This window comes from Microtus oregoni, unplaced genomic scaffold (assembly GCF_018167655.1).
Source record: "Microtus oregoni isolate MIOR12 unplaced genomic scaffold, Mior012 000025F_ref0000491, whole genome shotgun sequence".
Taxonomy (NCBI): Eukaryota; Metazoa; Chordata; class Mammalia; order Rodentia; family Cricetidae; genus Microtus; species Microtus oregoni.
The window spans coordinates 18429826-18452923 of record NW_024543084.1 but is presented as its reverse complement, the minus strand read 5'-3'; the positions used below and the strand labels follow the sequence as shown (position 1 = coordinate 18452923).

General features: G+C 40.4%; 1 protein-coding gene across 10 annotated transcripts in view; it reads right to left on the bottom strand.

Moving 5' to 3' along the window:
- The window catches only part of Mapkap1 (MAPK associated protein 1), a 254905-nt gene that overhangs the window by 197199 nt on the left and 34608 nt on the right, over nt 1-23098 (bottom strand). For 4 of the 10 annotated variants that reach the window (XM_041674614.1, XM_041674611.1, XM_041674608.1 and 1 more), the window contains exons 2-3: nt 5560-5887; nt 3009-3098 (exon numbers count right to left, since the gene is read on the bottom strand). The exons of 2 other annotated variants lie outside the window; for them this stretch is intronic. In XM_041674614.1, coding sequence (XP_041530548.1) covers nt 3009-3098; nt 5560-5818 — 349 coding nt within the window. In that variant the 5' untranslated portion in view covers nt 5819-5887. Of the gene's footprint in view, nt 1-3008; nt 3099-5559; nt 5888-6238; nt 6260-7722; nt 7747-22370; nt 22421-23098 lie in introns of those variants that run through there. 4 more of the 10 variants (XM_041674610.1, XM_041674612.1, XM_041674613.1 and 1 more) reach the window with 4 other exon arrangements.

Genomic DNA, 23098 nt, shown 5'->3' with positions numbered 1-23098 from the left:
AGTCAGTGGGAAGAAGAGCATGCCAGAGAGCTTGAGAGTCACGTTGATTCTTCTACTGAGGAACATATAAGGGCAGGTGAAAGAGTCTGACAAAATGTAAGTAGCAGATAAAGAATGAATAAATGGCACTGACCCCAAATTCCTAAAGATGATCAAAGGCTTTAAAGATAACATTTGTTCCCAAGAGAGAGCATGTGTTTGAAAGATGTGAAAACAAAGGACTAGGGGCTGGAGAAATGGCTCAGTAAGAAATGGCTCTTATGGAGGACTTGAGTTTGACTCTCAGCGCACCAGTCAGGTAGCTCACAACTACCTTGAACTCCAGTTCCAACTCCTTTGGTCCCCTGTGCATAGGTATATGCATACACACAGACATATCTTAAAAATAAAACAGTGTTGTTCAGTTTACCAAGCAGATGCTCAGTGAACTCCTGACTCAACTTTTCTAGCAAGCTTTAAGGATAACAGAGTGCTAAGCTGTGATGACAGAGCCACACCTACAGAAAATTTCAAAGACATTATTCTCTTCATTGATGCGGCAGGTGTACAATAACTGTTTAGAACAGCCATGGAGCAGGGTGGACTGTAGGTAATGACCTGCTCCAGAAATAATGATCACAGAGTCAGTTCCTGAAATGTGTGACAGACAGAAAAGGAGAGGAGGAAATTGTGTAAACACACAATGAACAGAGTGACTACAAATGGAAGTTGGAGGGGCTATCCACTTCTCCAGCATACTCTGAAATTCTCAACAGAGTTAAAGCTGGTGGGATAAGCTGGAGAATACTCCAGCTGAAAACCGTTCTCCAGTTGGAAATGGGCTGCTGCACAGACATCAGAGGCGCTCAATTCACGCTCTTTCTATTTATATGTGTAAGATTTCAAAGTGAAGAAAGCGAATAAAGGGTAGCCCAAGAAACAGAGCTTAAGCCATCCCTTGTCTTCATTAGAGGCGATTCACAGCAACTGCACTGAGAGATACAGGAATTTCAAAACAAACAAGGTGAAGGATCGAAGTGTCTTTAGGCCATATTAAATATAATGGAGAGAGCTGTAACAGAGGCAGCCCAGCCAGATCTGTAAAGTATCAAAAGCAAGGCTAGGGATGGGGGGATGGTTCAGCAGATAAAATGCTTACCAAGCAGATGCAAGGACCAAAGTTTGGATTCCTAGAATCCACATAAAAGCTTCTATTCCCAGCATGTCATGGCAGTAGACAGGAGACAAAACAGCAAGCTCTGGGTTCGCCAAGAGACCTGCTTCCATATATAAGACTAAGAAATGTACCTAACGCCATTCTGTAGTTCATACACACACGCATAAGACACACACATACATGCATACACATAGATGCAAACTTCTCACATGAACTTGGCACATATTAAGAAAAGAAAATAAATAACTAGAAACTGTAAGAAATCAACCAATAAGATATATGAAAAAGAAATGGTAGCCCAGGCTGGCTCTAAACTTGAGATTTTTCTACCTCAGTCTCCTGAGTGCTGGAATGACAGGTGTATCCTGCTGTGCTCAGCATGTCAATGGAATTTCTGGTTCTGCATAGGCATCATTTAGAGGAAGTCACTAAGAAAACCGGACCTAATGAAAGCACTGCACAAGAAGCAGCAAGTATAGTGTGGCTGGTTCATCAAGGAAGACAAAGCTGGATGTGAGGTGTGGCATGACCATGCTTCTACCTTCTAGCTGTGTGACTTTGGTAAGTTAATCAAGTCTCCCTGGCCTGTCTCACCAGTAATCATAAGTAATAACACCTCCACCTTTGCATAGAGTGAAGAATATGAAATGCCGAGTGCACCCTGTTAGTCACGTAGCAACCATTAATACTGCCAACCTTAGAATTATTGGGCAGCAATGGAGATAGTCAACAAAGATTTATGAGACATCCATCACCTGCCAAGGAGGTATTGGAAGAACAAAGAGGACATTTCTTTTAAAGGAAAAAATAAAGAAAACGTCTTAGAAAATGATCTAATCATTATAAACTATTTTAAGACTACTTTACTTTCAAGACTGTATGTGTGAGCATGCTCATGCAGAAGCTAGCAATTGTGTCCAGTGTCTTCCTCTATCATTTTTCACCTCATTTTACTAAGAATGGGTCACTTACTAGACCTGGAACTCTAAACTAGCTGGGTAGAAGCCCAACGGATCCTCCTGCTGTTGTGTGCTCAGTACTGAAATTTCAGGTCTGCCATTGCACTTTCCTGACTGAGCCATCTCCACCATAACCAAGAGTTTAAATTTTTTTTCTTCTTGCTGAAAATGAAGCATTGAAAATAGGTGTTCTGAAGCCAGGTGGTGGTGACACGCGCCTTTAATTCCAGCACTTGGAAGGCAGAGGCAGGCAGATCTCTGTGAGTTCGAGGCCAGCCTGGTATACAGAGCAAGTTCTAGGACAGGCTCCAAAAGCTACAGAGAGACCCTGCCCCCGCCCCCAAAAAAAGGGGGAAAAAAGGTGCTATGGTCACTGAAACAAGGTAAAATCTAGGACTATATAAATGAGGCTGACAAGACAGCTCAGCTAGTAAAGGTTCTAGCTGCCATGAGGAAGAACCTGTGTTCACTCCCCTAAACCTATACAATAGGAGAAAACTGATTCCTACAAGCTGACCTCTGATTCCATACATGCAGGGTGACATATGTGCATGAGTGTGCACACACAAACAATAAATAAATAGAACTGTACAAATGAACCTATAATTTAAACACCCATTTGAAGAAGTATATACTATTCTTGGCCCCAAGAAAATGGTACTAAGTAATGATTTTAGAAAGCACCCTCTAACCGCATTAACCCTGTAAGCAAGTGGGAAAGGAGGCCCAAACCAACAGGGCCAATGTACACAAGTGCACTGGGCTCAAGCTCAAACACAAGTGGTATCCACCCAAAGAACTTAGAAGAACAGATTAAAAATAGAAGTCCATAAATAATGATATAAACTAAGGATAAAAATCCCAAATCATAAATGAAAGTTGTTTCCATTTACCTGATTGCTTAGAATTTCTTTCTTTCCACTGAATATTTTTGCATTTGATCTGGTTTTGTCTCTCTTTGCGGAGTCGTTCTAATCTTTGAGCTTGAAAAGAAATATTATAACTATAAGTTTGTCAATGAAAGTTTACTATAAACAAAGATATAATTAACTACCTTTATATGAATAAAGATGTTTTATATTGCATATGGAGGAAGAAAGTCATAAAATTTTAAAGGTGGCACCCCTGAAAAGCAAATACCAACAAAAACATGAAAATATTCTTGATTTATAATTGAAATTAGAGGATATAAAACATTAATAGAGATCATAAAGATAGTATTAACATGGAAGAGAATAATAAAATGTGAAAACTTCTGTGATTAATATGACATTTCATTATATAAATCATTAATAACGGTCTTAAAGGAATTTTAATGCACAAATGAACTGAAGTGAATATTACATTACAGGAATAAAATTACTGTTATGAATTACTCTACCCGTTTCAAAAATTAAAGATAAATGAACTCAGACTAGACTATTAAAGTTTTAAATATAAAATCCTTTATCTAAAAATCATGAAAATTATAAAATGTCAAAGCTATATAAATTAGCATAGCTTTTCTTCAGTGGGCTGAAACAGTTTATAGGTAGTAAAATAAATGATTTGTATCTTTGTCACATTAGTCAAATCGTAAAAAGAACAATTCTTCTTTAAAAAACTTTAAGATGTACTTTAAAGATTAAAAACTAAGTTCCTTGATCACCAATATGGCCTATAGTTTCAATTATGTACTAGCACCTCAGCATTAACTAAAGAAATGTCTGCACCAAGAGTCACCTAAAATCACATGTCTGTTATTACACTGGCTAATCAACATTCAACCTTCAAAAATCAGCAGCCTGGTCCTTCACAGAAAGATAACCGGTATCCATTAGCAACTGCTGCTCACAGCCATAACTGGGAAAATCAGAACTCAGGTCTCTCTCACTGTTTTTTCATGCTACTCTTCCACATCTTATTGAGGCACACACACTGGCAATAGAAAAATATCTAAAATAAATTTTGTTTACAAACATTTTCAAGGTGGGAAACCATACATTCCTTCCTTAGCATTATGGGAGAGGAACACTGGAAATGATCTTGCCAGAAATTTAAAAACTATACAGGCAAAAGCATTCTTTTTTGTTTGTTTTTTCAAGACAGGGTTTCTCTGTGTAGCCCTGGCTGTCCTGGAACTTGCTTTGTAGACCAGGATGGCCTCAAGCTCAGAGATCCACCTGCCTCTGGCTCCCAAGTGCCGGCGTGTGCCACCACTGGCCCTGGCTTGCAAAAGCTGACATCACTATACCTAACCAAACCCACTGTCATTAGTAACAATGAAGGGTGCAGTCACAGTAACACCACCGTAACACTCTAATTGAACAGCATCTTCCTGGTAAAATCTACCCAGCCTGTCACAGAAGATACCATGTCACGAACTTGCAAGGATGTTCCAAATAGAGCACTGAGTGGCAATGGTTCTAAATTATTTGCGAACCATCACTAAAACCCTATTTTGATAAAAGTCTCTCTTGATACTGGGAAGTGATATTAGTTATTTTCTTCTTATGGGCAAACTATTCTTTTTGATGTCACAGACACTGCATTCTGAACTCAACTTCAATGTTTCTTTCACTGTGAGGCATACCCAGCTCTGCCGCGGACTCCCAGTTAACATTTTACATCTGGAGCATGAAAATAAACATTTGTCATTATTGTCCATCTCTTGTCACTCTCTTTCCTTGGGATTAACAGGCTACTACTACTGATCCTAAAAAAGGATCCTTAAAATGCCATTTCTCATAAGTATGCATGTATGTATATAATATATATATTATATATATGCATGTGTTCTTTCTCCCTAACTCCCTTCCCTCCCCCCCTCCCCCGTTTCTCAATAAAAGCCTTGGCACACTGCATTCTCCTGGAAAAATTATAAAAGCACTATCAACTGGACAATGGACAATGATAAGCCTCTAAAGGTTAAGAACTAAATATATATGGCAAATTTGAGTATTTACAAACCACTGAGACCAAAGGTTTGTGATCAACTTAGGGAAATAAGAGGAAAGCATCAAAATAGGAGCATTTTGTGCCTCCCTCACTCCATATACGGAACCTATAAAAACCCACCCAGGAGCTGGGACTTTAGTGGCCTGCATTCCTGGGCTAGCCTGCTCTTGTATTGATTTTGGTGCCTGTATTCCTAGGCTATCCTGCTCCCAAATTAAGAGATCTTTGTCACCCTAGAATCTCCCTCAAGGAAATTTACTTGAGACTGGGTGGCTCTAAGGTCTCAAAACAGGGCCACTTCCTTTTCTAAAGGCAACTTCCACCAACATAAGGCTCTCCTGTCTACTTCCTCCTAACAGCTCAACACCAAAGTCTTCTACTTACACAGAGATGTTCAACCACTCTCTCACTAGGCACAGACTCCCTAATGGACCTCTTCCAACCCTGTCCATTATCTCTTGGCTGACTACTGATCTGAAGCTAAGAAGACAACTAAAGACAGTTTACCTGTGTTTGAGCGTCTTCTAATACCAAAGTCCCAGCTTGAGGTAATATCGACAGACTGGGCGTACACGTAGCCCTGAGTCTCACCACTGCTTCCCTGAACTTCTGACCCACTGTCTCCAGGCACTGAAGGAGGATGAGTCTTCTCTAGGTCAACATCATGATCAATGAGAACCATCTCACACATTCCCGTGTCATCACTGGTCACATGTGACTGTCGAATATGAGCTAAAATGATAGTTGGATTGTCCAAGAAGGCCATCCTTTCTGTGGGCCAGTTTCTTTAAAAGGCTATTTTCTCCTCTTCATACTGTTTCACGGACTCACCTACCTAGAAACATGATGCACACAGCAATATTTAAGAAACAGGCAAAAAATGGCTGAATCATTTTTCAACAAACTCAATATGATAAAAGTTCACCTTGAAATCCAACATTATCTCTGTACCCAGAAGCTTAGATGGATAAAAGCTAAGCTGAAAGGAGATTCTTATAAGCACCAGGGCCTATGGCTCTCTTGCAAGTAAATCATAGCAACACTTAGTGAGGCTACTCAAGGCAAGAAAGCATGCTAGAATGTACGTTTTCCTTCCTACTTCCTCTACTTCATGCACCTGCTCATGATGCTGTGAGGTCAAGGGTAAGGAACAAGATGTTGTCAGGTGATATGCTACAGTACTCACCTGCACTTAGCAGTTCACAGTCTCAAGGCTGTAAATTTAAAGACAGAAGTTTTTTGAGCTAACAGGAATTTTACAAAAGTTTACCGCCAAAGTAATTTTGTTCAATAAACATTTTTTTCTTTTAAGATAATACTGTGCTTTTCAAATAAAATGTATTAGTCAAAATTGCCTTGTCGCAAGATTAATTTCTTATTTTAAAAACCTAATTAAAGAACTGCTTCCTGGATCCTGTTAAAGCTACAAGTAATAATGTTTATCCCATGAACTAGATAGAACTTTCTCAGTGGGCTGGAAATATTCAGCACAGAAAAATACATACTGTGGCTAGGAAACAGACCCTAGAGACCAAACTAGTTTTTGTTGTTGTTATTTTGTTTTTCAAGATAGGGTTTTTCTGATAAGCTGTCTTGGAACTTTGAAATATGCTTGCCTCTGCCTCCCAAATACTGGGATTAAAGGTGTGTGCCACCACCGCTCAACAAGACAGAACTAGTTTTAAATCCCTAGAGTCCACATAAAAAGATGGGTGTGGGGGGTTGGAGGGATGGCTCAGAAATTAAGAGCACTGGTTCCTTTCTCAGAGGCCCTAGGTTTGATTCCCAGCACCCACATGTTGGTTTACAAACATCTATAACTACAATGCAAGGGAATCTGACATTCTCTGACCACTACAGGTACCAACTATACACACGGTGCACATACATATATGCAGGCGAAACATTCATGCACATAAAATCAAATAAATCTTAAAAATAAAAATCTGAGCATAGAAGAAGCATTGGCCTGTAACCCCCAAACTACAGAAAGCAGAAACAAGAGGGTCACTGGGGCTTGTTGGCCACTAGTCTAGTTACAGTGAGAGACTGTTTCAAGAGAATAGGAGTTATACAGCAGAACACACAATGGCCTCATACACAGGGGCATGTGTACCTGAACACACATACAATCATACCCACACATATATTCACACACTAACTCTCACACAAATACATACCTGTAGGGCTGGGAATATAATAGAGTACTTGCCTAGCATATACAAGGCTCTGGGTTTGGTCCCCAGTAGAAAGACAAGGAAAAAGAAAAGAGAGGGGGGAAAGGTGAGGAGAACCCGAAGAAAAACATATAGGCATCCTCCTGAATATTAACCTTCATCAGGTGATGAAAGGAGACAGAGACAGAGACCCACATTGGAGCACCGGACAGAAATCTCAAGGTCCAAATCAGGAGCAGAAGGAGAGAGAGCACGAGCAAGGAACTCAGGACCGCGAGGGGTGCATCCACACACCGAGACAATGGGGATGTTCTATCGGGAACTCACTAAGGCCAGCTGGCCTGGGTCTGAAAAAGCCTGGGATAAAACCAGACTCGCTGAACATAGCAGACAATGAGGACTACTGAGAACTCAAGAACAATGGCAATGGGTTTTTGATCCTACTGCACGTACTGGCTTTGGGGGAGCCTAGGCAGTTTGGATGGATGCTCACCTTACTAGACCTGGATGGAGGCCGGTGGTCCTTGGACTTCCCACAGGGCAGGGAACCCTGATTGCTCTTTGGGCTGACGAGGGAGGGGGACTTGATTGGGGGAGGGAGAGGGAAATGGGAGGCGGTGGCGGGGAAGAGACAGAAATCTTTAATAAATAAAAAAAATATTTAAAAAAATAAAATAAAAAAACAATGTGCATACAATAAAAACAAATGATGTTTTAAAAAAAGACTCTTGTCATTTGTCTCTTCTAGAAAGGGAACTAGTAACATCTGATTTTTAAAACTTATCAAAAATTTGTCTGCCATTATCTAGTGGATCTTTTTTTTTTTTTTTTTTTTTTTTTTTTTTTTTTTTTTAAATATTTATTTATTTATTTATTATGTATACAATATTCTGTCTGTATGCCTGAAGGCCAGAAGAGGGAGCCAGACCTCTTTACAGATGGTTGTAAGCCACCATGTGGTCGCTGGGAATTGAACTCAGGACCTTTGGAAGAGCAGGCAATGCTCTTAACCACTGAGCCATCTCTCCAGCCCTATCTAGTGGATCTTAAAGATACTATTAGAAAAAAATGTGGTTGAAGCACATTGTTAAACAAGGTATTAATTAAAATAACGCTAATATTTACTCCCTTACCTTTATATCTGGTTCATGGACTACTTCTCTCATAGAGGCTAATTGGAAATGCAAAGCTAAGTACCTCACGTCTAAACAAAACGTTATGTAGGACAGACCTCCTATGTCCCCAATACCATATGATAAGTGTCACACATTTCTCAAATATCTGATCTCCTTAATTATAACATGCCAGTGTATTGATGAAATAATTACAAAATTTAAAGTGAGCATTTAAATTCCTGTGAAAACGAAGCCTTTCCTATAACCATAGAGGGAGCACTGAGCATAGAGCTTCTCGTCAAGAAGCTGATGGTCGCAGTTGGTCACCTGCAAGCCTCCTAGAACAATCAGCTATTTTCCCTCCATAAGAGGCAGGCAGTTAGCTGCTGGCAAAAAGGTTGTGCCTTTTACCTTCATATTGTCTAGCCCTCCCTGCAAAACTAAATGTTTGCTGAGTGTTCTGGTACCAAAATTCAAAAAGCAAAGAACAAAGAAAAGTGCACTGAAGTACCCTTAAAAACAAACACACACAGAACTTTTCTAGTAAAGTGAATCTGCTCCAGCACAGCTTACGAAGAACAGAGAAACGAGTTAAGCAGCTCTGAGGGCTCACACCAACTCTCCAACTTCCCCTTTCATTAGAAAGGCTTCAACATAATCCAGCATCAGCAGGCAGTTTCTCTGTTAAACAGTATGACTCCATGCAGTGATGAATGTGTGTGATTTGATCCACACCAGCTCTGAGAGGAAACTTCCACAGGACTTCCCTGGGAAACATGCGATTGGAGTGTCATTTCTGGGCTCCTATGAGGTGTGCCTGCAGTTCCATAAAGACAGGGGCCTTAGCACCGCACCTCTCTGGCAACAAGAATGCTACACCAAGCAGGATACTCAATACATGCTGCTGTCCCACTTCCACTGACTATCCAATCCTGCTGTCGAGATAAGTCCTTCAAGCATGTCAGGTGTGCGGTCAGAGAGACGGATCACATTCCGTTAATACAGACGTGAGAGCCTCTCACCAATGTGCCTTTCAAAACTGTCACCTTGGGACCCTATCCATTTATGCCAACACTGCTTTTCAGAACCACTGACAGTATTTTTAAAATCTCTTAAGAGTGGGTAAGCATCGCTTGAAGGCATATTTGATTTCTAACACAGATATACAACAATGAAATAAGTTATTTTTTCTGTTCACTTGCACAAAGAACAAAAAGATTTTTAAGAACTAATATTGATGGGTATCCTAAGACATTACACTCTCATTTATTTATTTTTTTATGTTTCTGGAACTATTTTATTATGACAAATCCAACAAAACTTTGTACATACACATATAATCAAAACTGCCCTCCTAAAATAAACATTCAAATTTCTTCAAACATCATCGTACAGGTTATTAGTTGCAAATTACACTCTCATTTATAATAGAAAGGAGTGAAAATGGGTACTTGCTAGAGAAGCTTGGTAATGCGTACCAAATGTAAAAATAAACATTCTATGAAATCCACTCTAGAACTTGCCCCAGAAAGTAACTGAGCATAAATGTTTATCTCAGAATTATTTGAAATATCTACTGAAAATCTAAATGTAATCTAAACATTCAAACAACCATACATATGCTCTGACACATACATGCAATGGAATACCATGTATTAAAAAAAGGGGGGGAGGGGGACCATGAAAGACCTGAGTTCAAATCCCAAGCACCTATATAAAAAGCCAGGTATGGCCCCAGATTGCTATAACTCTAATGCTATGGGTGACAGAGACAGGAGGATCACTAGAACTTGCTGGTCACTAGAGTCAGCTGCAGCTACATCACAAGAGAATAAGAAAAAGAACAACAGAACAGGACACCTAATGTCTCTGGCCTCTGCACATGGGCCCACATGTGCATGCATATACCACACAAAGACAAACACACATAAAACTTACTAATATATAATATGTATGGTAGAAGACAAATAAATAAAATATAATAAATACATTTGATGTGGGATTCCCCTCTGTATGCTATGAATATGCTTTATTACCACTGGTTAATAAAGAAGCTGCTTTGGCCTATGGCAGGGCAAACTAAAGTGAATGCAGGGAGAAAGAAGGCAGAGTCAGGTAGGCTCCGCCCAAGAAGCAAGAAGTGAGTTAACAAACCACAAGCCTCATGGTAAAATATAAAATAACAGAAATGGATTAGTTTAAGATGTAAGAGCTAGTGAGGAATTCGCCTGAGCCATTGGCCAAACAATGCTGTAATTAATGTAGTTTTGTGTGATTATTTGGATCTGGATGGCCAGGAAACAAAAGTGCAGTTTCCATTTATATACACTGGCTATAACAAGAGCCTTTAAACCCAGAAAATGATAATATTTCACAATGGATGATGTTTAGAGACATTATAACCAAGTGAAATGTGCCAGTCATAAGAGAACATGGACTCATATGGGCACCTAAAGCACACACTCTTAGTGATAGGAAGGAGACGGATGGATGCCACAGAATGGAGGAAGGAGGACCAGGCAGATGTCAGTACTATTTGCAGTCTAGGAAGATGGAAATTCTCGAGATGGGTGGTGGTGACGGCTGCACACCGCCATGAGTACACATAACACCACTGAACTGTATATTGAAAAGTCATTAAAATGACAAATTTCATGCTATGTATATTTTACTACAATTGAAAGTCTTTTAATTTAAAAAGGTTTAGACCAGCCTGGTCTACAGAGCTAGTTCCAGGACAGGCTCCAAAGCCACAGAGAAACCCTGTCTCGAAAAACCAAAAAAAAAAAAAAAAAAAAAAAAAAAAAGGTTTTAAATCTGGGAAGCACTAAGTGAAACAAAATTAACCATTTTATCTCCAATTCAATTATTAAATATTGTGTTTTTTAACATTTATGTGTGAGAGAGAGTAAGCAAGTGAGAGACTGGAGGTAGAACCGAGGACTTCACAAATGGTAAGTAGTACTAGCTCTATGCCTCAAGCCCCTTTCTCCCACTTTTACTTACCATTTACTTAAAAAAAAATGTAATAGGAGCATCTAGACAGAAGTGAGTACCATTCCAAAATGACAGATTTTTTCTTCTTTTATTTATTCATTTTTTAATTTAATTTAATATTTTAGTTTTTCAAGACAGGGTTTCTCTGTGTAACAGCACTGGCTGTCCTGGAACTCTCTCTGTAGACCAGCCTGGCTTCAAACTCACAGAGATCTGCCTGCCTCTGCCTCCTGAGTGCCACCACCTCCTACTTTTGTCTTCTTTTGAGACAGAATCTCATATACCACAGGCTGGCCTCCTACCTCACCTCTCACATGCTGAGATTACATGTGTATGCTACCATGTCTAGTTTCAAAATGACAAGTATTTTTAACATACAGAGTTGGTCTGTTGGTCTCCTTATAAATAGACTCAGCACATCTGCTTAGTTCTTATTGTTCTATTAAAGAGGATCCTGGCATAACTTGGATACTGCATACAACTCCTCACAACTGCTTATGTTCACAGAACCTGCATGTAGTACCTTGAGACATGGCTGAAATCATTTTTAGCAGATTCTGATGAATAGCAGGTCTCAACAATCTTTTAAGATTAGGATCTCATTCTGTAGCCCAGGCTGACCATAAACTCATAGGGTTCCTGTCTTAACCTCCTGAGTAATAGGATTATAGGCATAAGCAACCATACCTGGTTCTAAATACTCAAGAACTTTATACACACAAGCTCCCAAATTTTACTGGCAATTGTTTATAGAAAAGCATGAGATGAAGCATAATAAATAATAAGACATAGATGCACAGTTGGGGAAATTAGCCATGGGGCAGTGATTCAAGATAGAACAGTATGTATACACAGGACTTTGTACATTTGCTATAGCTAGAGCACAGGATTCCAGAAGCCAAAAGTAACTACACATCGACTAACCTCAAGTTATTGCAAAAGCTAAAATTATTTATCCTTTTTACATGAATTAATTTACATAACCATCAAAATAACCTTTTTAAGGTAACTGCTATCATAAGGCATAGTAACACACGTCTTTAGTCCCAGCACTTGGGAGGCAGAGACATGTGTGATTTCAAAGCTAGCCCCGTGTACAGATTGAGTTCCAGGACAGGCTCCAAAGCTCTAGAGAAACCTTGTTTTGAAAACAACAACAAAAACAAAAGGCTGTTTTTTTTTTTTATTCTCCATTTACAGACTGGAAAAAAAAAAAACAAGAAACAAAGAACCCATGGGGCAGAAAAAAAAAAGGTTAAGAAATGTGGTCAGAGCACACCTTCCTAACCACTGTGCCACAGCCTCACAACAAAGAATCACAACAATGGCTGCAAGACAGTTCATAAACACCCCATTGTTGTGGGTTCCAAGGGTTGACAGATATTTCTTTCCTGGGTCTTCATAAAAGCTTTAAGACACAATGTGTTCAGCTGTATACATTAAGCTACTCTGCTAATGCTACAGTAATTTTTGTACAACAGCAAAAAAAAAAAAAAAAAAGCCGTACCTGCAACAATTGTTGAAAAAGACAAACATTTTTCACAAAATTTCCTTCATGAAAGGAACATGAGAGATCATTACTTTTGACCTAAACCTACAGAGGTCTTACTTTATATCTCAAGTTAGGTCTAAATATATATTAAGTTGGGTTGATTTGTTGCAAAGCTGGACTCAAACCCAGGAATCTTCGGTGTACTTGCCAAGCACTTGTCCCTAAACTATGCCTCTGATCCCAGCCCAGAGATATTTTTGAAAATAGTAATTTATGCAACCTCAGCTTTAAGTCAACAGCTGAAGTATTTTATCTTTCTTCAAATAATGCACCAGAAGCATTGAACTCTCCTCGTACTCCATCAGTAAGAACCTGCAAGCTACAGTGTGTCTAAACGTTTGTGTCAAGTCCATGCTTAGAAAGGACTCCCATCTCCTTCCCTTTCAACATACCACACTCACTGCTCTCACCTGCAATCTGTGAAAACCTGCCTGAATAAGCAACAGCCCGAGGCTTCTCAAAGGTCTGCAAATTCCCAATCAAAAATTACTGCTGCCCCATCAATGTGTCATGTAAATGCTGGCATGTTAATTGTGTATTTATAAGATTGTTAATGGTTAGTTAATTTACCTCCCACACTATTATTGTACTTGAAATGATTTAACGTCTGCTAAGGGAATTAACAACATGTAACAGCAGATGTGAGTTGTTGGTTTTTTTGGGTTTGTTTTTGTTTTTTGTTTTTTTAACCTTTCTACACTGTACCCTGCCTTGACATTGTTAGTATTAGGCATGATAACCTGGATGACCTGATTCCCAAGCAGGAGTCATTAACACAGACTAACAAAAGCAGTCCTATTTATCTATCATGACACGGGTGGTCACAAGTTAGAATAACAAAACCCTTTCATTATATATGAAGTTTCAATTCATAGAAACCAGCAGACAACATTCTCTGATTTAGCTACAGTTCAGAATTTATACCTCTTAGAATTTGAATATGGAAATGACTATTAAAATAAAATGTAGTTTATTGCTTCTGAATTTCTTTCTCTCACTTTCTCCAATGTAACTCTAAATTAAACCTTTCTGTATTTTTTAGACTAGTAAAAATGGCTTTTAAAAGTGGTTCTGGGCGTTCAAAGCTTCTCCACATGACTATGCCTAACTCCAGTGAACAGTAATAGTGAGAACACATATTTGGAGCTTATTTTATCCTCCTCCATTTCTACTTCCACACTTTGAGTAAAAATACTTTAAGATTTAAAAAAAAGGGGGGGGAGAATGCTTGCATGTTCTTTTGAATGAGATTCACTCACTAACCATCATCTTACAGTGAGACTAGGAATCTCTAAGAGTGTGCTGTTCCTCCACAGACCCATGTCCACATAGGGGCTCTTCCACACAAACAGAAAAGAAACACAATACAATGTATATACCAATACTAAATGAATATGCTTTCCAAGAAACAGAAAAGTCCCAGAGAGGAAGTGGTAGTATTTTAAGGATGGCTGGGCTTTGCTTAGGCAGAAATACAAGGAGGATAGTGATAGATGACCCAGTACTGCTGTGAGCAGTACTGATCACTTATCATCTAACAGCCAGACTAGGCTACACTGACCATCTTGGTTTGGTAAATCTGGGTTTGCACTACGATTTGCACTGATCAAATGTAGTTGAAATAATTGTATGAAATTTCAAAATCTTGACCTCTAGATGACTGGCTTTGGAATATTTCCAAATCATCATCAAAAGAAAACCCATGTGTTATATAGACATGTTCATGTAGGTATGCACACCTGTATGTGTAGGTGCCTGAATGTGTCTCTGCGGAGGTTACAGCTGGTACTGTTTTCTTCAGTCACTCTCCACTCTATTTTTTGAGACAGAGTCTCTCTCTGAACCTAAAGTGCAACAAATCAGCTAGGCTGTCTGGCCAATGAGCTTCAGGGATCCACCTTCAATGACCCTAGTGCTGATATTATAGGTGTACATCATGCACCCAACTTTGATATATGTTCTGGGGATCTGAATTCACACTGCATGCTAAGCAAACACTTCTACAGAGCCCTAAGAAATTTGTTATGTTTTGTTGTTGTTTGTTTGATTTGTTTTGTTTTCAAGAAAGGGTTTCTCTGTGCAGCCCTGGCCATCCTGGAACACACTCTGTAGACCAGACTTGCCTCTAACTCAGAGATCCTCCTGCCTCTGCCTCATGAGTGCAGGGATTAAAGCTGAGTCACCACCATAGCTAAGAAATTTGTTTTTAAAACTCATTAGTTACAGTCTATCCTATGATTAAACTACACCTCTTTGTTTTAAAAGAAAAAATATATATACATCACTAGAACAAGGTCTAGTGGCAAGGTCTGTAGTTTCTGCAACTTGGGAAGTAGTGGCAGTAGGACCAGAAGTTCAATAACCTTCAGCCACACAGGTTCAAGGCCAGTCTAGGCAGTATTTCTAAACAAAAACAAAAACAAACAAACAAAAAAAAAAAACCCACAGTGGTTAAGAGCACAAACTGCTTGTCCAGAGGATCTGAGTTCTGCTCCCAGCACATAGGTAGCTTACAATTGCTCCAGCTCCAGCCAATTCTAGTTTCTTCTGGCGCCAGCATTCCTATGCACATACTACCATCTCATGTTTCATGATTAAAATAATACATTTTCAGAAAAAGAAAACACTACTAAAATTGATAATTAAGAAAAATGTGCAATGCTTGTTTTTGTGGGGTTCAGTTTCCCAGAGCATACAGGGATTTTCTTAAACCCCAGTATCAATCTGGAGAAAAACTGGCCTTGGTGCTATTCTTTCTCAAGGGACAACTCAAAATCGAAATTCTGCCTACAGATGTTCCTGACAACAAGTACAAAGAATGTAAACAATAATCACTAAGTAATAATTAATGTATAACCATATATGAAGCTCCAAGCCCAGGTCAGACTACAGTATTACTCCTCCCCTGTTATAAAACATCACTTCCAGGTCCTGAAATAACGTTAAGTTACCGGCAACAGCAGTAGAACTTCAGACAACCTAACCTCCCACTCAAAGCTCCAAATCTGACAATAATTTCAGTGGTTACAAGAAATCTATCCGTTTGCTGCAATGTAGCCCTAAATTATTTTTTCTAATGGGTGTTATCACTCTGGCATAATAGGTTTGATTGGCAGTTGTAGAAATAAATACTTTCAGGTTTTACATTAAGATTTCAGGTTAAAATGTTTATAGTTTTATCTAGAATGAAGATACAAGTAATGTCAAAGCAGCTAGACTGTTCTCAACATGAAATCACTGGTTAAGGGCTTAAGCTGTAAGCAGTGTTCATCTGCCTCCCAAGTACTCCCTCACAGACATTACTCATCTGATGAGGGCTACAAAGCACTTACTATGTGTCAGGCACCAGAGATAGAGACTAGAGAGAAACAGCAGACTTGATCACTGCACTTATGGAGCAGGGGGTTTATGGGAGAGACAGCTGCATAAAGTCTGGTCTCTTGGCATCACCCACCCTCTTTATTGTATAGCTACCCCCTTTTCTTGACCTTACAGGTGACAGTCAACAGAACATGACAAAGGTGTAAAAGGCACAATTCCTCAGTAACATTCTGTCACGTAAGACCTCTCAGTCAAGTGAAGACAAAAATGGTCAACGAAAGAGACTCCCAAGGGCCTTGAAGCAAGCAGTGATGCAGCAAGGACCACGAGCTCAACACTGAGACTGTCTTGGCCATTAGTTAGAAGCTGTGAGGAACACAGCCTACCAACAACCTAAGCTGCTCAGAAACTCACCACCAGCTCGCAGCTTCATTTCAACTCTGAGATCTTGTGGAGGAACCCAGCTGGAGCCTGCCTCCTGTCTCTGAGAGTCCTAAGCTTGTACTGCTTTAAGTCATGCAGTAAACACAAATGTAAAGCACAGAGAGCTCTCTCTACAACCTGGTTCCACTATCAGCCCTTCTCCCCTCCACCTCCTGCAACTCTCAATAACTCTGTGTATTTTCTGGTCTTTAAAGGGTGATGATGTAGCTCCTGGTTATGAGATCTGCTCTTCTCCTACACAGCCAAAACTTCCCTTCAGTCCAACACAAGTATCTCACCCCCGCAAACTCTTCTCCGAGTCTTAGGGCCCGCATGGTTTCACAGGCACCTTATTTCTGCCTTCAGTATTTAGCTGTAGGGACATCATTTCTAAGGAACTATCTGCTCCAAACTGATGCAACTCTTGATTCAGTAAAGTGGTTGTTTTATGAAGGTGTCAATCTCCCTCTTCTTAAATCACCTGCTGAAGACACAACAGTGGCAACGGTTTCAGACATCTGGCAATTGCCAACCCTATCTATGGCTGTCACACTGGGGATGGGTGCTACTAACAAGGGAATGGCCAATCATGCCACAGTACACAGGGAAACACCCACCACAAAGAACTGTAGCATCAAAATGTCAGTATCAACAATGCTGAGGCCAAGAAACCTTAATTTGTGACTCGAAAAGACATCTGTGGTCACTTCTAATTCCCTTAGAATCATTTCTTACTAAACCAAAGAACTTTGCTACTAAAATCTAAACTCAAAACTTCTGCAATCTAAACAATTCCTACTATCTGTGTTCTGATAGATTAATATACTAGGAAGACCCAGAGCTCAAATCACTATTATAGTAAACTGCAAGTCAGGCATAGTGGTGTATCCCTTTAAGCCAAACACTAGGGAGATAGAGGAAGGCAGATCTCTCTGCGAGTTCAAGGCCCAAGTCCAGTCTATGTAAAGAGTTCCAGGACAGCCAGGGATACACAGTGAGAACCAGTCTTAAAAAAAAAAAAGCCAGGCTGGGTACGTCAATCAATGGGTAAGTGATCACTTTCCTGCATAAAATGCTGGTTTGATCCTCACACTGCATAAATCAGACACAGTAGTGCATGCCTATAATCATGGTACTTGGGTGGTGAATACCAAAGGATCAGATGTTCAAGGGCACCATTGGCACTTAGCAAGTTCACAGCACTTGGACTGCCGGAGACCATTATAAACAAAACAAACAAACAAACAAAAATCACAAGTTGCATTTCCTCATCCTTTTTCTACAAAGCCCATCTGCCTGTCTGCTTGGCTGATAAAGTACTTTAATAGTCATGAAAGAATAAAGACCTGGGAGCACGCCTGTAATCTTAGCACTTGGGGGAGGAGGGAGCACAGCAGAATCATGAGGATTTACATGGACTGCTGGCATGCCAATACAGCCGAATCTGTGAGCCCCAGGTTCAGTGAGAAAGACTCTATCAAAGTGACTCTCAATCTTTCTAATGCCATGTCCCTTTAGTACAGTTCCTAATGCTGTGGTGACCCCCAACCATAAAATCATTTTCATTGTTACTTCATAACTGTAATTTTGCTACTGCTATGAATCAGAATGTAAATATCTGTGTTTTCCGGTGGTCTTAGGTGACCTCTGTGAAAGGGCGGTTTGACCCCAAAAGGGGTTTCCATCCACAGGCTGAGAATCATCACTCTATCTCAAAAGATAAGAAAATACCCAACATTCTTTACATACAAGTGAACATCCATAAACACACATACACTTCTTTTTTTTTTTTTAATTAAAGCCTGCCTGCCTTTCTTTACTTGGGTGCCTCTTACTCATTATTCAAAAATCCAGCTCCATGGTCAAATCTTTCAGGAACTTTCTAATGAGTCCCACGTTAGCTGTTCCTTTAAATTTCCACTGTACTGCACTGCATGGCCTGTCTATCTCTAAGTAATGAATCCATCCATAATAGTCACTAAGTACTGAATGGGTACATTCAGCAACTATGCACTGTAGGTCAACATCTGTCAGGCACTCCTCTAGATACAGAACACACAGTGTGCACATATACCCACAGTCCTGCGTTCATGGAGCTCATGTTCTAACAAACAAAGCATGTATACTACAGCAGCTAGAAGCACTGTGGAGCACAGCACAGGTGCAAGCCACACTAGATGGAGTACTAGACTGCCACTGCAAACAAAATAGCACCAGAGTGGTTCATTGCGGAGTTTCTGACAAGGGAAAGCCATGTACATATGAACACTGAGGAAAAAGAGTTGCCAAGCTAAGGCTGTTGGCACATGCCTGCCACAATTCAAGTACGCTGGAGTCCTGCAAGAGGGACAAGCAGCATGGGGTAAGAGCTAGAAAAGTAGGACAAATCCTTACAGATACTCTAAGAAAAATGAGGAGGCAATGGAGAGTTATGATCTAACACACATTAAAGGGATCTCTCTGGAGTCAGCAAGATGGCTTAGCAAGCAAAGGCACTTGCCACCAAGACTGACATGGTTGAAAGAGATGACTCCCTCAAGTTGTCCTCTGACCTCCAGATGAGCACTGTGGCATGTGTGAACCACAGAGGAAACGTGAATTCCAGTTCCCCAACTACCAGAGCCCCAACTGTATGGTTTGGACAAGTCACTTCTCTTGTTCACAAAACTATGACGTAGATTCTACTACTATCTATGTTCCACAGATCAATAAACAGGCAGACTTGCCAAAAGCCACACAAGAAGAGGTAGAGCCATGATAAAGCCCCGGTAGGCTGGCTCCAGCACTCTGCCGTGAAACCACACATTCTTTCCCTAAGTCTACTTACCACACTCTTGAACCTACTGTGCACACTAAGCCACAAACATCTGTCTGTGCCTCCCACACAGGGAATCAGGGTAACAAGTGCTCAGCTGCAGTCCTCATCCATAAGGGGAAATTCAGACAGTGGAGAAAACACAAGAATATAAATGGTCACCATAAAGCTTGACAGCCACACTGGATTTCTATAGTGTGCTACAGAATCATAACGAACAGATGGCTAAGTGAAATTGGCTGCTCACACAAGGCTTCCCAAGACATAAGTGTGACCAAGACAATGAAAGTCATCACTTCAATTTACCCACCTGAAGAGCAGTCGCAAAAGAGCTGACACTGCTCTGTAATGCTGGCTCCTTGATCAGAAAGTTTGCAATAAAATCCCCCTTTCCATGGATGGTATGGAATCAAAGACAGGATCCTTATAGTGAGACAACTCAAGGAAAGGGGGGGGGGGAGTCAACAGGAGGCAGGTCTGAGGGGCTGAGAACAATCAAGTATAAAGCTGCTTAGGTCCAAATCTGGATTTGGCACTCACTATAGGGTCTATGGAGAATAACAACCCCTATGGTTATTACCTCATCTGGAAATGGGAATCATTTTGATGGCTACACAGAATGGGAAAGACTGACTAAATAAATGAATGTTATGTACTTATGATACTGCCTGGCCCATGACAGGCACTACCCAGATGCCTATTATTACTGTTGCTATTATTCCCTGGTTTATGATGAATCTGCAACAATGAGAAAGAAGATGGAATAGTTAATAGGACAAGCAGCAACCTTCAATACAGTCTGTACTAAAGCAAGAAATAGCAGACCATGTATTTATTAACTAAACCTACACAGAGTTCAAAGTTGCTGATTAAATTAGCATTTCAAAGACTGCTAGGGTATCACATTACACAGAAGATTCATCTAATGGACAAGGCAGAAGACTGCGGTGAATCTGTGACAACAGCCCAAGGAAGAGAGGTTGAAGTCTCAAGTGAAGCCACAAGATGCTTTCGTAAACTCAGGAACCATTCCAGAGATAAAAAGGAGAACTTGGTATTGAGTGAATGCAGAAGGGAACATTTACACTGTCAGCAATGAAACACAGGTCACAGAAATGCCTTAGCAGGTAAAGACGCTTTCTGCCAAGACTCATCTGAGTTTGATCCCCAGAGCCCACATAACACAGAACTGACACTTGAAAGTTGTTTTCTGACCTCTATGTATGTGATACACAAACTTTTTAAATGAGTTTTAACAGGAGCAGGTTAACACATGGGGGTGGAGGTGCAGATAACGAATTAATTTTAGACACAATGAACTTGAAAATGGACTACCCAAAGACATCAGCAAGACCCAAATTACACTTGTAATACTAGTTCTTTGGAGGCAGAGGCAGGAACGTCACATGTTTGAGACCAATTTGAGCTATACAGCTAAACCACTGGGGGTAGGAGGGAGACACACCTGTAGCTCTGGAGAAAACTGAGAAAATCTGAAAGACATCAACATACATGTGACAGATGAAGTCATAAGTGAATGAGCTTGACCAGGGAATGTGTACGGCAAGAAAGCCCAAGAAACAACAACAGCAACAGAATAAATACAGGCTCACAAGCATGAAGCCCTACGAAGAAAACCCAGAAGCTGTATTAGACACACACAAACACACACACACAGAGAGACTGAGACAGAGTAAGAGGCAGACAGGCAGACTGACACACGCACACATGCACATACACACAGACTCACATGTGTACACACACACACATACACTCTACCTGTATTCAAGCATGCTACATAAACTTCTAAATTCTAAGAGTTCCTCTCTTCACAGGCTTGGAAGCTCACACTGTTCCCTGTAAGAAAGAAGTTCCCAGTGGATCGTCCTTGTGAGGAAATCACAACGAACCTTTTTTGGCTTCCACCACTGTACAATAGAGCCTCGTAAAGATATGCTGGGAGTGTAAGCATGGTACAATCACTATGGGAGACAACTGGGCAGAGCCTCACAGAGTTACCATGTGAGCAGTAGGCTCAACATGCACCCTAGAGAACTGAACATACATGTTCACATACAAGTTTGTTCACACATATGCAAAACAGCATAATAATCAAAAAGGCCAACTGGTGAAAGGATAAACAAGAGGTGGCACACACATACGGTGAGAAAGGAAAGCCACAGATTACAACTCTATTTCTATAAAAGGCTGACAAGAAGCAAAACCATAGAGATGCAAATCAGAGCAGTAAATGTCAGGAGTAGAGGGAGAGAAGTGGGGACAGGATACAGGACAGGGGAGAATGACACACGACTGGGGTCTGGCTGTTCTAAACAGACAGTGGTAATGAACAAAAAGCTTTGCAAATATATATGAATTGTACCCTAGAAAGGGTGAATGCTATGGTATGTGACTCATACATATCCCAATAAAAAAGAAAAGGAGTACAGACAAGGAAGGCTAGAATCCATACTACTTCTGTGGTGGTTTGAATAAAAATGGCTCCCTACAGGCTCATAGGCAGTGGCGCTATTAGGTGTGGCCTTATTGGAGTAGGTGTGTCCTTGTTAGAGAACTTGTGTCACTGAAGATGGGCTTTGAGGTTTCTGAAACTCAAGCCAGACCCATTGTGTCTGTCTCTCTTTCTCTCTCACTTCCCGAGGCCTGTCGATCACTATGTCTGCCTGTCGGCTGCCATGCTTCCTGCCTCAACAATCATAATGGACTAAACCTCTGAACTGCAAACCAGCCCCAATGAAAGGTTTTCCTTACAAGAGTTGTGGTCATAGTGTCTCTTCAGATGGACAGAAACCATAAGACAACATCCAAGACCTTTTCTGGTTCCAGTGACTCTAACCTAAAAGTATCAATGATGTTCTTCTCTGTGTTGAACTAACAAGAATAACCAAAACCTTAACCTGTAAAATGAGTTGGTGCCAGCAAGCAGGTAGGAAATCACTTGGACAGAAACACAAGGCTCCAAGTCTTCTTCCCTGGAGGAAGAGAACTGTGAAATATATCAGTGTGGAGGGAGCACATCCAGTTTCTAGCTGAGGTAGACTAATCCCAATGCCCAAGTCCAGCAGCACATCTGACTTTCAAGAAAAATGCCCATGTGTAAGAGCATCAGCACTCTGGCCTGAGAAGTCAGAGAGGTGATACACTGCCTCGGTCAGCAGTCCAGGAGAAATCTGGTTTGGGATAAGTCAGATGACAAGAAACAAGAAGGGTAAAGTGTCATGAGGAAAACGCAAAGGCTGTGCATGGGATCCCAACAACCAGAAGCTGAGAAAAAGTGCGGTTTCTCTAGATCTCAGCTCCTCCCAGTCTCAAAAAGTTGCTGCCCACTACAGGGCTCCAGTCCAATATTCCAAAGTTCATATCCTTCTCAGATATTAGCAAATAGCATTTTAAGAAAATTAGCTACTAGTGTTGTTTCCTTGGAGTTAAAATGGAAATAAGACTTTGGCCTTGTATCTATTGATACACTTTGACATTGACTGTGTCAATTTGTACATTTGGAAAAAGGAGTCTTTACTCCTTCCTTTCCATGGATCCCAAAGGCATTTAATCAGAATCCTGTGCAATCTAGCTCTTTTCTCTCAAGAACTCATCCGCTTCTCATTATTTCAATAACTTAAGCAAG